General features: G+C 39.3%; 5 protein-coding genes and 2 pseudogenes across 5 annotated transcripts; 2 read left to right on the plus strand and 5 right to left on the minus strand.

Annotated features, from left to right (window-relative positions):
• Positions 1 to 2,008: 2,008 nt before the first annotated feature.
• On the minus strand, positions 2,009 to 2,419 carry LOC149887899 (histone H3). The gene has a single exon (XM_090088963.1). It carries the CDS (start codon positions 2,417 to 2,419, stop codon positions 2,009 to 2,011), a length of 411 nt encoding a protein of 136 aa, XP_089945089.1.
• Positions 2,420 to 4,010: 1,591 nt separating this feature from the next.
• LOC149887900 (late histone H2B.L4 pseudogene) lies at positions 4,011 to 4,415 on the minus strand (annotated as a pseudogene).
• A 294-nt stretch (positions 4,416 to 4,709) lies between these two features.
• On the plus strand, positions 4,710 to 5,099 carry LOC149887901 (histone H2A, orphon). The gene has a single exon (XM_090088964.1). It carries the CDS (start codon positions 4,710 to 4,712, stop codon positions 5,097 to 5,099), a length of 390 nt encoding a protein of 129 aa, XP_089945090.1.
• Positions 5,100 to 9,525: 4,426 nt separating this feature from the next.
• On the minus strand, positions 9,526 to 9,936 carry LOC149887902 (histone H3). Its single transcript, XM_090088966.1, has one exon. The coding sequence runs from the start codon at positions 9,934 to 9,936 to the stop codon at positions 9,526 to 9,528; it is 411 nt and encodes a 136-aa protein (XP_089945092.1).
• Positions 9,937 to 11,527: 1,591 nt separating this feature from the next.
• Positions 11,528 to 11,932, minus strand: LOC149887903 (late histone H2B.L4 pseudogene; annotated as a pseudogene).
• Positions 11,933 to 12,226: 294 nt separating this feature from the next.
• Positions 12,227 to 12,616, plus strand: LOC149887904 (histone H2A, orphon). The gene has a single exon (XM_090088967.1). It carries the CDS (start codon positions 12,227 to 12,229, stop codon positions 12,614 to 12,616), a length of 390 nt encoding a protein of 129 aa, XP_089945093.1.
• Positions 12,617 to 17,008: 4,392 nt separating this feature from the next.
• On the minus strand, positions 17,009 to 17,419 carry LOC149887905 (histone H3). Its single transcript, XM_090088968.1, has one exon. It carries the CDS (start codon positions 17,417 to 17,419, stop codon positions 17,009 to 17,011), a length of 411 nt encoding a protein of 136 aa, XP_089945094.1.
• Positions 17,420 to 17,597: the final 178 nt, after the last annotated feature.

The raw sequence follows: 17,597 nt of genomic DNA on the forward strand, positions 1-17,597 counted from the left end.
TTTTCTGAAAATGAAAAAACGAGAGATGGAATTGATCTGCAATAACTTCGGTTGTGAACACCTTATAACTGATGCCTCGCGCGATTTTAATAACTTTGCATCATGCAAAAGCCGCCAAATTCACTTTTCCACGAGTGTTAAAGTGTCATTTTTGAAATGCCAGTTATGAGCGCATGAAATCAAAAGCGAAATTTGCACTTTGAAAAGCAAACGGAAATGTAGAGCATCTTTTAAAATCGCCATATTCTAATTCAGTTTTGCCTTTATGAACTTGAACAAAAGTTGCATGCCTTCCCAAGACTGCACAATTGTAAAGAAAACACCAAGCTTCGCTCGAACGATGACTATGAAGACGAAGAACCGAATGGACCCCGTATTGTGCATTCGTCACTCATTCTCTTATCTCCTCAAACGTTTTTTTACCGTTACCTTCCATAATGAATTTTATTTTTTATTTATTTTTTTTTTTTACGATGTCCAGAACTTTCAGGTTGCTAAGTTTTTCCTTTTTTTCTAGTGTCCGCGACTTTATATATGTTGACTGCGTTATCGCAGTTTTAGCCTTCGATCGTTTTTGTTAACGAACACGAATAAGCACAACATAGTGTTCCTTTTTCATGGAATGTTCTTTGTTGTGTCTCTGTGTTTAGAAAAAGAATTGGTCTGAACTAAAAATCGTCGTTAGTACGCGTTGCTAACGCATTAAATATTCCAGCAATCGCGCGTGTTTGTGCCCTTCGCCTCTATTGAGTTTGTATGGTACCAAATGCTTAGAAGAGATTGGCATAAGCTTTTTTGGGAAGCCATATGGTTCAGTTTCTTGATGAAATTAAGCTGCTTTGTCCAGAGTAAGTAGCGCTGATGTTATTTGGCCATGCGCGCACTCGATTGCTTTTAAAGACTATTTTTTCGATGTTTTGATGCGATACCTTTCGCTTCTAACATGCTGTGGCACCGAAACGCCGCAATTTACAAAGCGTCACTATTCTTTAGAAGATTTCAAAACTAATGAAGCTTTAAGAGAGCGAGAGACGCGAGCTGTGGAGGTTTGCCTGTCAACACGAAAACACACTTTGCAGTCTGACGGTGGAGCAAAAAAAAAAAAAAAAAAGTCTCCTCGACAGTCCGCATAAAACTCCGCTTGAAAAATAAAAACATCTAAACATCTAGAAGTTTTATAAAAACGAACGCAACGTTTCTCTGAAACACGACAAAAAAAAAATGACTGAAGCTGCATCTCCGAAAAAGGCCACAAAGAAGTCTGCGCCTAAAAAGCCTGCTGATCATGCTCCCTACAAGGCGATGATTGTCGATGCTATTAATTCGCTTAAAGAACGCAAAGGGTCGTCAAGACAAGCTATCGCCAAGCACGTCAAGGCCAACAACAAGGTGGGTGAAAACGTCGATTCGCAAGTCAAGATTAATTTAAAGCGCATGGTGGTTGCTGGCGAGCTCGTACAAGTGAAAGGAACTGGCGCGTCGGGTTCTTTTAGAATTGCAGCTAAGCCCAAACCGTTAAAGAAGCCTGCTGCAGTCGCCAAGAAGCACAAAAAAGAAGCCAAAGAAGTAAAGAAGCCTGCTGAAAAGAAGAGCACGCCAAAAAAGAAAGCTGCGTCAGTGAAAAAAGTCGCACAAAAAGAGAAAGTGAAAAAAGCTACTCCTAAGAAAAAAGTGACTCCCGCAAAAAAGAGCGCCCAGAAACCGGTTGCTAAAAAGCCCGCAGTAAAGAAAGTGAAAGCGACACCTAAGAAGAAAGCTGCAGCCAAGAAAACCATCGCAAAAGTGGAAAAGAAATAACCTAACCTACCCCGCTTTTTGTCAAACGGCTATTTTCATAGCCACACATCTTTCTAAAAACAAAGTTCCAGGCGTAGAACTTGTTTACTTTGTGTTTGTTTGTTTGTTGTTTTTTTTTTTTGTTTTGTTTTGTTTTAAGGCACTAAGCCGACAACGTTTTTAACAGATTTGTGGCTATGAAAATAGCCGTTTTGTTTAGAAGCACCATTTTTTAAGCTCGCTCTCCTCTGATTCTTCTCGCCAACTGAATGTCTTTTGGCATAATAGTGACACGCTTTGCATGGATGGCGCACAAGTTGGTATCTTCGAAGAGACCCACTAAGTAGGCTTCTGAAGCTTCTTGTAAGGCCATGACGGCGGTGCTTTGGAAACGCAAGTCAGTCTTGAAATCTTGAGCTATTTCGCGAACCAATCGCTGGAAGGGTAGTTTTCTGATTAGGAGCTCTGTCGATTTTTGGTATCTTCGGATCTCTCTCAAAGCTACGGTACCGGGTCGGTATCTGTGGGGTTTCTTTACTCCGCCGGTAGCCGGGGCACTCTTTCTTGCTGCTTTTGTTGCCAGCTGCTTTCTCGGTGCTTTACCGCCGGTAGATTTTCTAGCTGTTTGTTTTGTGCGGGCCATTGTAAGTTACGCTTACACTTATCAGTTTAAGTTGAACTTTTGAAGTTTTTCAATTTAACGCGTTTTGTTGACATTTTTAGACTTTGCCGCGACTTAAAGCTGCATTCTGATTGGTGCTAAGAAAGTGCTCTTTGATTGGTTCAAGTACAAATGCAAAATAAGGCATTAAGGCCACGTAGGCGTGTTTTTTGGCTACGGGAAAAGAGAGCGCGTTTGTCTCGCCTCTACAATTTCTGCTTTTTTAAACACTTCAAAGACAGGTCGACGTAGTGGAATTCCGAAAAGAAACTTTTCTGCTCTGTTTGCGAACGGATAAAAGCGTTAAATGCGAAAACGCGCGTTAAAAACAAGGCAGTTTGTTTTGGTTTTTTTTTTTTTTGTTTTTTTGGTTCAGATGGCTTTTTGACGAAGGACCGTTGCGATTGGTTGTTTGACGAAGATGTTTCCATCTATGTAGGGTAAAAGTCGCGCTTCCAGCGCATAATAAAAACAAAAAGAAACGCAAAAAGACAGTAATTGAACTTCAAACAATTTTAATCATGTCTGGTCGCGGTAAAGGAGGAAAAGGACTTGGAAAAGGAGGCGCAAAGCGTCATCGCAAGATTTTACGTGATAACATCCAAGGAATCACAAAGCCCGCCATACGTCGTCTAGCTCGTCGCGGTGGTGTTAAGCGTATCTCTGGACTTATCTACGAGGAGACTCGAGGCGTTCTAAAAGTCTTTTTGGAAAACGTTATTCGCGACGCTGTAACATACACAGAGCATGCCAAGAGAAAGACAGTCACCGCTATGGACGTTGTCTACGCATTAAAAAGACAAGGTCGCACATTGTACGGCTTTGGTGGTTAAAAGGGGAACACCTCAGCAATCAAAAACGGCTATTTTTATAGCCACACATCTGTTTTAAACGTTAATAGGCAATCTAGAACTTGAACGCTGCACCGCGATAAGCAGAGGGGGTGTGTAAAAACGGTTTAGTTTACCAGTTTCAGTTTGTTTCAATCGAAATGAAAAGCAATTGAATTGATTTCTAAGTAATGTTTTTTAGCGAGGCATAGTTTAACTGAGTGTTTAGAGTAGACGCTTGACACATAAAGTGTTTTGCTCACCATCATCGGGCTAGAAAGGTGATTTTTATCTAAAGCGCTGCTTTAAGTCTGATTTCCTAAAGATGCGCGCAATACATTTGAAAAAAAAAAAAAAAAAGAAAAAAGAAAAAAGGAGCAAAAGTGTGGTAGTAGCAGCAAATAATAACGATGGGTGGGTCATAAGGGCTAAGGTTTTGATCAAAAGCAAAAAGGTGGCGCTCAAGTAGTTGTTGAAAGATTTTCTCACGCGTTTACCTACTGTAATAACTTTTTGTATCCAAAGTGGATGCAAAAGCTATACGTTTAAACATCAAAAAAAGCAAGTCTAGAAAAGCGCTCGCTCTTTAGACGCGGTGTCGCAATTTAAAACGAGCAAACAATGGCTGCCTAGCTATTGCATTTTAAGTACTTTCTCTCTACTACAATTTAAGGCGTTCTAATGCGTACAATGCTTTTACAAGATGTGTGGCTATGAAAATAGCCGTTTAGATAGCGCTCCATCTATTTACTGCTGGTGTACTTAGTAACAGCCTTGGTGCCTTCGCTCACTGCGTGTTTGGCCAACTCACCGGGAAGTAAGAGGCGCACAGCTGTTTGAATTTCACGCGAAGAGATGGTTGATTTCTTGTTTTGGAGGGCTAGTCGTGAAGCTTCTGAAGCGATTCTTTCAAAAATGTCGTTGACGAAAGAATTCATGATGCTCATCGCTTTGGAAGAAACACCAACATCAGGGTGAACTTGCTTCAAGACGTTGTAAATGTAAATGGCGTAGGATTCTCGCCTCTTTCTCTTGCGCTTTTTGTCTCCAGTACCAGCGATCTTGCCGCCTTTCTTACCAGCGCGTTTTTCCCCCTTTTTGGCCACCTTGGGCGCTTGTTTTCCTCCGGCCTTTGGAGCGTCAGACATGTCGACGAGTTTTAGAGAATTGAAATTTGAAATTACAAGCAACCGAATCACTTCCTATATAAAGCGCAGTTGTGGTCTCCAATTCGAGAACATTTCTGTTTCTCGCAAGCTCATTGGTTCTTCAAAGATTAACTAATTTGCGCATTGTTTGACGGAGTTTTTCTATTCGTTAAAAAAAGTGCAGTTCGAGACCAAATGTTTTTGATAAGAAAAAGGAATTTTGTAAGTTGATTTCAAAGCGCGCACAAATATCTCTAGGTTGTCTCTCGTTGTTTCTCAGTGTAAGAAATTAAAATGTCAGGACGTGGAAAAGGAGGAAAAGCTAAAGCCAAGGCAAAGACTCGATCGTTCAGAGCCGGACTTCAGTTTCCAGTCGGTCGTGTTCACCGATTTTTGCGCAAAGGACACTACGCCAATCGCATCGGTTCAGGCGCACCTGTCTATTTAGCTGCTGTTTTGGAGTATCTCTCCGCCGAAATTTTGGAGTTGGCCGGTAACGCTGCTCGTGACAATAAGAAAGCTAGAATCATTCCTCGACACTTACAGTTAGCTGTTCGCAATGACGAAGAGTTGAACAAGTTGTTGTCAGGTGTTACTATAGCCAGTGGCGGTGTGCTGCCAAACATACAAGCCGTTTTGCTTCCCAAGAAGAACGAAAAGGTTCCAAAACCAGCAGCCAAATAAACGGTACTCTGAACACAAGATAAAAAATAAAGGCTATTTTCATAGCCACACATCTGTTAAAAACATGACGGCATGAGCTTAAACACACTAAGGAGAATATAAAGAAGTGTGTGTGTGTGTGTGTGTGTGTGTGTGTGTGTAAGGAAGGGAGGGGAGGGGGGTTCAAAATCTCTTTTTAAAGCTGTTAGGGGATAAAAAGAGCACACGCATCCCGTTACAAAAAAATACATGGTGGGGTTTACACGCCATCTTTGAAACGTTTTAAGTTATAACCTGAGGGAGAAAAAACAGTTCGGTTACCTCACAGGTCACGTGCATGTTCAAGATTCCAAGTTTTGAAAGGATCCAACGTAACTTGAATAAAAAGTGAACACGCACGTGCCCAGATTGGCGACCATCTATAGGCTGTAGGAAAATAACAAAGAAGATTTAAGCGCCTCCGTAAGAATTTAGCTCCCTTAGGATTTCAGCAAAAAAGTATATTTAGCGGAGAAAAAAACAAAGAGCGAGGTTAAGCAGCAGTGACGGCATTAGCATCAGCAGCAGCAACAAAAACAAAACAAAACAAAAAAAAACAAACAAAAAAGCGGCAGCACGAAAAAAAAAAAAAAAAAAAAAAATTTCCGTTTTTTACACTTGCGTGTTTGTCTGTGTGTAATCCTTAATTGCATGGTTTTTTGTTGTTGGTTTTACCTTGTCATTTTTCTTCTGCGCACGTTCTCTTGGTCAGTAGTTTTTTGAAATGCGAAAAAAAACGTCAACGAAAAGAAGTGAACGGGTCATTGCACGTCATGTCTAACAAACAAGAGGGGTAAAGACAAAGACGTCCGCTGTCGAAAACTCATACATACTCCAAGCTGACACACTCTTGAGACACTTCGAAATAAAGCAAATGATCAAAGTCATAACACTTGACAAAGTCGAAACAAAAATCACAGCATGCGCAGACAACCCTTTATTTTACATTAAAGGAAAAAAACGTAAAGCTAGAACTAAACATTCCTTCAATTAAAACACGTCAAACTTGCGACGGGCACAAAACTCAACATATAACAAAGTTACGACGCTCTAGTTCTTTTACATTTTGTTTTCTAAATGACCCGTCCCTAAAACCCCGGAAAGAATAAAACGCGACAGTCGAGTTGTTGGCCAATACCTTTTTTCACAGTAACTATCAGGTGTTTCTCGCAACGTCGGATGGGTTGCTGAAACCTTAAAAAAGAACTTTAAAAAGCTTGTGGGGTAGCGTTAGTTCTCATGCTATTTTAACAAAGTACTAAAACTTTAGTTAAAGTAATAAGATTTTACAAAGTAGCTACATTTTAATTATTGTCCTCATTTATCGTCATCTATCGTCATTTTTCACGTATCTGCCTAACTTAGTACCTAACAAACTAACTAAGATACAAACTAACTAACTGAATGACTAACTAACTGACTGACTAACCAACTAACTGACTGACTGACTAACTAACTAACTGACTGACTAACTAACTAACTAACTAACTAACTGATTGACTAACTAACTAACTAACTAACCAACTAACTAACTAACTAACTAACTAACTAACTAACTAACTAACTAACTAACTAACTAACTAACTAACCAACTAACTCACTGAGAGACTAACTAACTAACTAACTAACTAACTAACTAACTAACTAACTAACTAACTAACTAACCAACTAACTCACTGAGAGACTAACTAACTAACTAACTAACTAACTGACTAACTAACTAACTAACTAACTAACTAACTAACTGACTAACTAACTAACTAACTAACTAACTAACTAACTAACTAACTAACTAACTAACTAACTAACTAACTAAATAACTAACTAACTAACTAACTAAATAACTAACTAACTATCTAACTAACCAACTAACTCACTGAGAGACTAACTAACTAACTAACTAACTAACTGACTAACTAACTAACTAACTAACTAACTAACTAACTAACTAACTGACTAACTAACTAACTAACTAACTAACTAACTAACTAACTAACTAACTAACTAACTAACTAACTAACTAACTAACTAACCAACTAACTCACTGAGAGACTAACTAACTAACTAACTAACTAACTAACTAACTAACTAACTAACTAACTAACTAACTAACTAACTAACTAACTAACTAACTAACTAACTAACTAACTAACTAACTAACTAACTAACTAACTAACTAACTAACTAACTAACTAACTAACTAACTAAGTAGCTGACTTTGTATTTGTTTTTCAATTATGAACGAGTTCCTTGCAAGATAGATATTTCTGTTGCATTTGTTAGCCTTTATTTTTAGCAAAAATAAAATTCCAACTGGTGCTTTTCTAATGTCAAGGACCTCGCTAAGGCTAAAGCAGCTAAGCCTAATGGTTATGATGTTATAAAGCGGAGAAAAATGAACTTTTCTGAAAATGAAAAAACGAGAGATGGAATTGATCTGCAATAACTTCGGTTGTGAACACCTTATAACTGATGCCTCGCGCGATTTTAATAACTTTGCATCATGCAAAAGCCGCCAAATTCACTTTTCACGAGTGTTAAAGTGTCATTTTTGAAATGCCAGTTATGAGCGCATGAAATCAAAAGCGAAATTTGCACTTTGAAAAGCAAACGGAAATGTAGAGCATCTTTTAAAATCGCCATATTCTAATTCAGTTTTGCCTTTATGAACTTGAACAAAAGTTGCATGCCTTCCCAAGACTGCACAATTGTAAAGAAAACACCAAGCTTCGCTCGAACGATGACTATGAAGACGAAGAACCGAATGGACCCCGTATTGTGCATTCGTCACTCATTCTCTTATCTCCTCAAACGTTTTTTTACCGTTACCTTCCATAATGAATTTTATTTTTTATTTATTTTTTTTTTTTACGATGTCCAGAACTTTCAGGTTGCTAAGTTTTTCCTTTTTTTCTAGTGTCCGCGACTTTATATATGTTGACTGCGTTATCGCAGTTTTAGCCTTCGATCGTTTTTGTTAACGAACACGAATAAGCACAACATAGTGTTCCTTTTTCATGGAATGTTCTTTGTTGTGTCTCTGTGTTTAGAAAAAGAATTGGTCTGAACTAAAAATCGTCGTTAGTACGCGTTGCTAACGCATTAAATATTCCAGCAATCGCGCGTGTTTGTGCCCTTCGCCTCTATTGAGTTTGTATGGTACCAAATGCTTAGAAGAGATTGGCATAAGCTTTTTTGGGAAGCCATATGGTTCAGTTTCTTGATGAAATTAAGCTGCTTTGTCCAGAGTAAGTAGCGCTGATGTTATTTGGCCATGCGCGCACTCGATTGCTTTTAAAGACTATTTTTTCGATGTTTTGATGCGATACCTTTCGCTTCTAACATGCTGTGGCACCGAAACGCCGCAATTTACAAAGCGTCACTATTCTTTAGAAGATTTCAAAACTAATGAAGCTTTAAGAGAGCGAGAGACGCGAGCTGTGGAGGTTTGCCTGTCAACACGAAAACACACTTTGCAGTCTGACGGTGGAGCAAAAAAAAAAAAAAAAAAGTCTCCTCGACAGTCCGCATAAAACTCCGCTTGAAAAATAAAAACATCTAAACATCTAGAAGTTTTATAAAAACGAACGCAACGTTTCTCTGAAACACGACAAAAAAAAAATGACTGAAGCTGCATCTCCGAAAAAGGCCACAAAGAAGTCTGCGCCTAAAAAGCCTGCTGATCATGCTCCCTACAAGGCGATGATTGTCGATGCTATTAATTCGCTTAAAGAACGCAAAGGGTCGTCAAGACAAGCTATCGCCAAGCACGTCAAGGCCAACAACAAGGTGGGTGAAAACGTCGATTCGCAAGTCAAGATTAATTTAAAGCGCATGGTGGTTGCTGGCGAGCTCGTACAAGTGAAAGGAACTGGCGCGTCGGGTTCTTTTAGAATTGCAGCTAAGCCCAAACCGTTAAAGAAGCCTGCTGCAGTCGCCAAGAAGCACAAAAAAGAAGCCAAAGAAGTAAAGAAGCCTGCTGAAAAGAAGAGCACGCCAAAAAAGAAAGCTGCGTCAGTGAAAAAAGTCGCACAAAAAGAGAAAGTGAAAAAAGCTACTCCTAAGAAAAAAGTGACTCCCGCAAAAAAGAGCGCCCAGAAACCGGTTGCTAAAAAGCCCGCAGTAAAGAAAGTGAAAGCGACACCTAAGAAGAAAGCTGCAGCCAAGAAAACCATCGCAAAAGTGGAAAAGAAATAACCTAACCTACCCCGCTTTTTGTCAAACGGCTATTTTCATAGCCACACATCTTTCTAAAAACAAAGTTCCAGGCGTAGAACTTGTTTACTTTGTGTTTGTTTGTTTGTTGTTTTTTTTTTTTGTTTTGTTTTGTTTTAAGGCACTAAGCCGACAACGTTTTTAACAGATTTGTGGCTATGAAAATAGCCGTTTTGTTTAGAAGCACCATTTTTTAAGCTCGCTCTCCTCTGATTCTTCTCGCCAACTGAATGTCTTTTGGCATAATAGTGACACGCTTTGCATGGATGGCGCACAAGTTGGTATCTTCGAAGAGACCCACTAAGTAGGCTTCTGAAGCTTCTTGTAAGGCCATGACGGCGGTGCTTTGGAAACGCAAGTCAGTCTTGAAATCTTGAGCTATTTCGCGAACCAATCGCTGGAAGGGTAGTTTTCTGATTAGGAGCTCTGTCGATTTTTGGTATCTTCGGATCTCTCTCAAAGCTACGGTACCGGGTCGGTATCTGTGGGGTTTCTTTACTCCGCCGGTAGCCGGGGCACTCTTTCTTGCTGCTTTTGTTGCCAGCTGCTTTCTCGGTGCTTTACCGCCGGTAGATTTTCTAGCTGTTTGTTTTGTGCGGGCCATTGTAAGTTACGCTTACACTTATCAGTTTAAGTTGAACTTTTGAAGTTTTTCAATTTAACGCGTTTTGTTGACATTTTTAGACTTTGCCGCGACTTAAAGCTGCATTCTGATTGGTGCTAAGAAAGTGCTCTTTGATTGGTTCAAGTACAAATGCAAAATAAGGCATTAAGGCCACGTAGGCGTGTTTTTTGGCTACGGGAAAAGAGAGCGCGTTTGTCTCGCCTCTACAATTTCTGCTTTTTTAAACACTTCAAAGACAGGTCGACGTAGTGGAATTCCGAAAAGAAACTTTTCTGCTCTGTTTGCGAACGGATAAAAGCGTTAAATGCGAAAACGCGCGTTAAAAACAAGGCAGTTTGTTTTGGTTTTTTTTTTTTTTGTTTTTTTGGTTCAGATGGCTTTTTGACGAAGGACCGTTGCGATTGGTTGTTTGACGAAGATGTTTCCATCTATGTAGGGTAAAAGTCGCGCTTCCAGCGCATAATAAAAACAAAAAGAAACGCAAAAAGACAGTAATTGAACTTCAAACAATTTTAATCATGTCTGGTCGCGGTAAAGGAGGAAAAGGACTTGGAAAAGGAGGCGCAAAGCGTCATCGCAAGATTTTACGTGATAACATCCAAGGAATCACAAAGCCCGCCATACGTCGTCTAGCTCGTCGCGGTGGTGTTAAGCGTATCTCTGGACTTATCTACGAGGAGACTCGAGGCGTTCTAAAAGTCTTTTTGGAAAACGTTATTCGCGACGCTGTAACATACACAGAGCATGCCAAGAGAAAGACAGTCACCGCTATGGACGTTGTCTACGCATTAAAAAGACAAGGTCGCACATTGTACGGCTTTGGTGGTTAAAAGGGGAACACCTCAGCAATCAAAAACGGCTATTTTTATAGCCACACATCTGTTTTAAACGTTAATAGGCAATCTAGAACTTGAACGCTGCACCGCGATAAGCAGAGGGGGTGTGTAAAAACGGTTTAGTTTACCAGTTTCAGTTTGTTTCAATCGAAATGAAAAGCAATTGAATTGATTTCTAAGTAATGTTTTTTAGCGAGGCATAGTTTAACTGAGTGTTTAGAGTAGACGCTTGACACATAAAGTGTTTTGCTCACCATCATCGGGCTAGAAAGGTGATTTTTATCTAAAGCGCTGCTTTAAGTCTGATTTCCTAAAGATGCGCGCAATACATTTGAAAAAAAAAAAAAAAAAGAAAAAAGAAAAAAGGAGCAAAAGTGTGGTAGTAGCAGCAAATAATAACGATGGGTGGGTCATAAGGGCTAAGGTTTTGATCAAAAGCAAAAAGGTGGCGCTCAAGTAGTTGTTGAAAGATTTTCTCACGCGTTTACCTACTGTAATAACTTTTTGTATCCAAAGTGGATGCAAAAGCTATACGTTTAAACATCAAAAAAAGCAAGTCTAGAAAAGCGCTCGCTCTTTAGACGCGGTGTCGCAATTTAAAACGAGCAAACAATGGCTGCCTAGCTATTGCATTTTAAGTACTTTCTCTCTACTACAATTTAAGGCGTTCTAATGCGTACAATGCTTTTACAAGATGTGTGGCTATGAAAATAGCCGTTTAGATAGCGCTCCATCTATTTACTGCTGGTGTACTTAGTAACAGCCTTGGTGCCTTCGCTCACTGCGTGTTTGGCCAACTCACCGGGAAGTAAGAGGCGCACAGCTGTTTGAATTTCACGCGAAGAGATGGTTGATTTCTTGTTTTGGAGGGCTAGTCGTGAAGCTTCTGAAGCGATTCTTTCAAAAATGTCGTTGACGAAAGAATTCATGATGCTCATCGCTTTGGAAGAAACACCAACATCAGGGTGAACTTGCTTCAAGACGTTGTAAATGTAAATGGCGTAGGATTCTCGCCTCTTTCTCTTGCGCTTTTTGTCTCCAGTACCAGCGATCTTGCCGCCTTTCTTACCAGCGCGTTTTTCCCCCTTTTTGGCCACCTTGGGCGCTTGTTTTCCTCCGGCCTTTGGAGCGTCAGACATGTCGACGAGTTTTAGAGAATTGAAATTTGAAATTACAAGCAACCGAATCACTTCCTATATAAAGCGCAGTTGTGGTCTCCAATTCGAGAACATTTCTGTTTCTCGCAAGCTCATTGGTTCTTCAAAGATTAACTAATTTGCGCATTGTTTGACGGAGTTTTTCTATTCGTTAAAAAAAGTGCAGTTCGAGACCAAATGTTTTTGATAAGAAAAAGGAATTTTGTAAGTTGATTTCAAAGCGCGCACAAATATCTCTAGGTTGTCTCTCGTTGTTTCTCAGTGTAAGAAATTAAAATGTCAGGACGTGGAAAAGGAGGAAAAGCTAAAGCCAAGGCAAAGACTCGATCGTTCAGAGCCGGACTTCAGTTTCCAGTCGGTCGTGTTCACCGATTTTTGCGCAAAGGACACTACGCCAATCGCATCGGTTCAGGCGCACCTGTCTATTTAGCTGCTGTTTTGGAGTATCTCTCCGCCGAAATTTTGGAGTTGGCCGGTAACGCTGCTCGTGACAATAAGAAAGCTAGAATCATTCCTCGACACTTACAGTTAGCTGTTCGCAATGACGAAGAGTTGAACAAGTTGTTGTCAGGTGTTACTATAGCCAGTGGCGGTGTGCTGCCAAACATACAAGCCGTTTTGCTTCCCAAGAAGAACGAAAAGGTTCCAAAACCAGCAGCCAAATAAACGGTACTCTGAACACAAGATAAAAAATAAAGGCTATTTTCATAGCCACACATCTGTTAAAAACATGACGGCATGAGCTTAAACACACTAAGGAGAATATAAAGAAGTGTGTGTGTGTGTGTGTGTGTGTGTGTGTGTGTGTAAGGAAGGGAGGGGAGGGGGGTTCAAAATCTCTTTTTAAAGCTGTTAGGGGATAAAAAGAGCACACGCATCCCGTTACAAAAAAATACATGGTGGGGTTTACACGCCATCTTTGAAACGTTTTAAGTTATAACCTGAGGGAGAAAAAACAGTTCGGTTACCTCACAGGTCACGTGCATGTTCAAGATTCCAAGTTTTGAAAGGATCCAACGTAACTTGAATAAAAAGTGAACACGCACGTGCCCAGATTGGCGACCATCTATAGGCTGTAGGAAAATAACAAAGAAGATTTAAGCGCCTCCGTAAGAATTTAGCTCCCTTAGGATTTCAGCAAAAAAGTATATTTAGCGGAGAAAAAAACAAAGAGCGAGGTTAAGCAGCAGTGACGGCATTAGCATCAGCAGCAGCAACAAAAACAAAACAAAACAAAAAAAAACAAACAAAAAAGCGGCAGCACGAAAAAAAAAAAAAAAAAAAAAAATTTCCGTTTTTTACACTTGCGTGTTTGTCTGTGTGTAATCCTTAATTGCATGGTTTTTTGTTGTTGGTTTTACCTTGTCATTTTTCTTCTGCGCACGTTCTCTTGGTCAGTAGTTTTTTGAAATGCGAAAAAAAACGTCAACGAAAAGAAGTGAACGGGTCATTGCACGTCATGTCTAACAAACAAGAGGGGTAAAGACAAAGACGTCCGCTGTCGAAAACTCATACATACTCCAAGCTGACACACTCTTGAGACACTTCGAAATAAAGCAAATGATCAAAGTCATAACACTTGACAAAGTCGAAACAAAAATCACAGCATGCGCAGACAACCCTTTATTTTACATTAAAGGAAAAAAACGTAAAGCTAGAACTAAACATTCCTTCAATTAAAACACGTCAAACTTGCGACGGGCACAAAACTCAACATATAACAAAGTTACGACGCTCTAGTTCTTTTACATTTTGTTTTCTAAATGACCCGTCCCTAAAACCCCGGAAAGAATAAAACGCGACAGTCGAGTTGTTGGCCAATACCTTTTTTCACAGTAACTATCAGGTGTTTCTCGCAACGTCGGATGGGTTGCTGAAACCTTAAAAAAGAACTTTAAAAAGCTTGTGGGGTAGCGTTAGTTCTCATGCTATTTTAACAAAGTACTAAAACTTTAGTTAAAGTAATAAGATTTTACAAAGTAGCTACATTTTAATTATTGTCCTCATTTATCGTCATCTATCGTCATTTTTCACGTATCTGCCTAACTTAGTACCTAACAAACTAACTAAGATACAAACTAACTAACTGAATGACTAACTAACTGACTGACTAACCAACTAACTGACTGACTGACTAACTAACTAACTGACTGACTAACTAACTAACTAACTAACTAACTGATTGACTAACTAACTAACTAACTAACCAACTAACTAACTAACTAACTAACTAACTAACTAACTAACTAACTAACTAACTAACTAACTAACTAACTAACTAACTAACTAACTAACCAACTAACTCACTGAGAGACTAACTAACTAACTAACTAACTAACTAACTAACTAACTAACTAACTAACTAACTAACCAACTAACTCACTGAGAGACTAACTAACTAACTAACTAACTAACTAACTAACTAACTAACTAACTAACTAACTAACTAACTAACCAACTAACTCACTGAGAGACTAACTAACTAACTAACTAACTAACTAACTAACTAACTAACTAACTGACTAACTAACTAACTAACTAACTAACTAACTAACTAACTAACTAACTAACTAACTAACTAACTAACTAACTAACTAACTAACTAACTAACTAACTAACTAACTAACTAACTAACTAACTAACTAACTAACTAACTAACTAACTAACTAACTAACTAACTAACTAACTAACTAACTAACTAACTAACTAACCAACTAACTCACTGAGAGACTAACTAACTAACTAACTAACTAACTAACTAACTAACTAACTAACTAACTAACTAACTAACTAACTAACTAACTAACTAACTAACTAACTAACTAACTAACTAACTAACTAACTAACTAACTAACTAAGTAGCTGACTTTGTATTTGTTTTTCAATTATGAACGAGTTCCTTGCAAGATAGATATTTCTGTTGCATTTGTTAGCCTTTATTTTTAGCAAAAATAAAATTCCAACTGGTGCTTTTCTAATGTCAAGGACCTCGCTAAGGCTAAAGCAGCTAAGCCTAATGGTTATGATGTTATAAAGCGGAGAAAAATGAACTTTTCTGAAAATGAAAAAACGAGAGATGGAATTGATCTGCAATAACTTCGGTTGTGAACACCTTATAACTGATGCCTCGCGCGATTTTAATAACTTTGCATCATGCAAAAGCCGCCAAATTCACTTTTCACGAGTGTTAAAGTGTCATTTTTGAAATGCCAGTTATGAGCGCATGAAATCAAAAGCGAAATTTGCACTTTGAAAAGCAAACGGAAATGTAGAGCATCTTTTAAAATCGCCATATTCTAATTCAGTTTTGCCTTTATGAACTTGAACAAAAGTTGCATGCCTTCCCAAGACTGCACAATTGTAAAGAAAACACCAAGCTTCGCTCGAACGATGACTATGAAGACGAAGAACCGAATGGACCCCGTATTGTGCATTCGTCACTCATTCTCTTATCTCCTCAAACGTTTTTTTACCGTTACCTTCCATAATGAATTTTATTTTTTATTTATTTTTTTTTTTTACGATGTCCAGAACTTTCAGGTTGCTAAGTTTTTCCTTTTTTTCTAGTGTCCGCGACTTTATATATGTTGACTGCGTTATCGCAGTTTTAGCCTTCGATCGTTTTTGTTAACGAACACGAATAAGCACAACATAGTGTTCCTTTTTCATGGAATGTTCTTTGTTGTGTCTCTGTGTTTAGAAAAAGAATTGGTCTGAACTAAAAATCGTCGTTAGTACGCGTTGCTAACGCATTAAATATTCCAGCAATCGCGCGTGTTTGTGCCCTTCGCCTCTATTGAGTTTGTATGGTACCAAATGCTTAGAAGAGATTGGCATAAGCTTTTTTGGGAAGCCATATGGTTCAGTTTCTTGATGAAATTAAGCTGCTTTGTCCAGAGTAAGTAGCGCTGATGTTATTTGGCCATGCGCGCACTCGATTGCTTTTAAAGACTATTTTTTCGATGTTTTGATGCGATACCTTTCGCTTCTAACATGCTGTGGCACCGAAACGCCGCAATTTACAAAGCGTCACTATTCTTTAGAAGATTTCAAAACTAATGAAGCTTTAAGAGAGCGAGAGACGCGAGCTGTGGAGGTTTGCCTGTCAACACGAAAACACACTTTGCAGTCTGACGGTGGAGCAAAAAAAAAAAAAAAAAAGTCTCCTCGACAGTCCGCATAAAACTCCGCTTGAAAAATAAAAACATCTAAACATCTAGAAGTTTTATAAAAACGAACGCAACGTTTCTCTGAAACACGACAAAAAAAAAATGACTGAAGCTGCATCTCCGAAAAAGGCCACAAAGAAGTCTGCGCCTAAAAAGCCTGCTGATCATGCTCCCTACAAGGCGATGATTGTCGATGCTATTAATTCGCTTAAAGAACGCAAAGGGTCGTCAAGACAAGCTATCGCCAAGCACGTCAAGGCCAACAACAAGGTGGGTGAAAACGTCGATTCGCAAGTCAAGATTAATTTAAAGCGCATGGTGGTTGCTGGCGAGCTCGTACAAGTGAAAGGAACTGGCGCGTCGGGTTCTTTTAGAATTGCAGCTAAGCCCAAACCGTTAAAGAAGCCTGCTGCAGTCGCCAAGAAGCACAAAAAAGAAGCCAAAGAAGTAAAGAAGCCTGCTGAAAAGAAGAGCACGCCAAAAAAGAAAGCTGCGTCAGTGAAAAAAGTCGCACAAAAAGAGAAAGTGAAAAAAGCTACTCCTAAGAAAAAAGTGACTCCCGCAAAAAAGAGCGCCCAGAAACCGGTTGCTAAAAAGCCCGCAGTAAAGAAAGTGAAAGCGACACCTAAGAAGAAAGCTGCAGCCAAGAAAACCATCGCAAAAGTGGAAAAGAAATAACCTAACCTACCCCGCTTTTTGTCAAACGGCTATTTTCATAGCCACACATCTTTCTAAAAACAAAGTTCCAGGCGTAGAACTTGTTTACTTTGTGTTTGTTTGTTTGTTGTTTTTTTTTTTTGTTTTGTTTTGTTTTAAGGCACTAAGCCGACAACGTTTTTAACAGATTTGTGGCTATGAAAATAGCCGTTTTGTTTAGAAGCACCATTTTTTAAGCTCGCTCTCCTCTGATTCTTCTCGCCAACTGAATGTCTTTTGGCATAATAGTGACACGCTTTGCATGGATGGCGCACAAGTTGGTATCTTCGAAGAGACCCACTAAGTAGGCTTCTGAAGCTTCTTGTAAGGCCATGACGGCGGTGCTTTGGAAACGCAAGTCAGTCTTGAAATCTTGAGCTATTTCGCGAACCAATCGCTGGAAGGGTAGTTTTCTGATTAGGAGCTCTGTCGATTTTTGGTATCTTCGGATCTCTCTCAAAGCTACGGTACCGGGTCGGTATCTGTGGGGTTTCTTTACTCCGCCGGTAGCCGGGGCACTCTTTCTTGCTGCTTTTGTTGCCAGCTGCTTTCTCGGTGCTTTACCGCCGGTAGATTTTCTAGCTGTTTGTTTTGTGCGGGCCATTGTAAGTTACGCTTACACTTATCAGTTTAAGTTGAACTTTTGAAGTTTTTCAATTTAACGCGTTTTGTTGACATTTTTAGACTTTGCCGCGACTTAAAGCTGCATTCTGATTGGTGCTAAGAAAGTGCTCTTTGATTGGTTCAAGTACAAATGCAAAATAAGGCATTAAGGCCACGTA

This window comes from Hydra viridissima, unplaced genomic scaffold (genome assembly GCF_058129835.1).
Source record: "Hydra viridissima isolate aposymbiotic clone 2 unplaced genomic scaffold, HvirCarnegie_v1 scaffold_5, whole genome shotgun sequence".
Classification (NCBI taxonomy): Eukaryota; Metazoa; Cnidaria; class Hydrozoa; order Anthoathecata; family Hydridae; genus Hydra; species Hydra viridissima.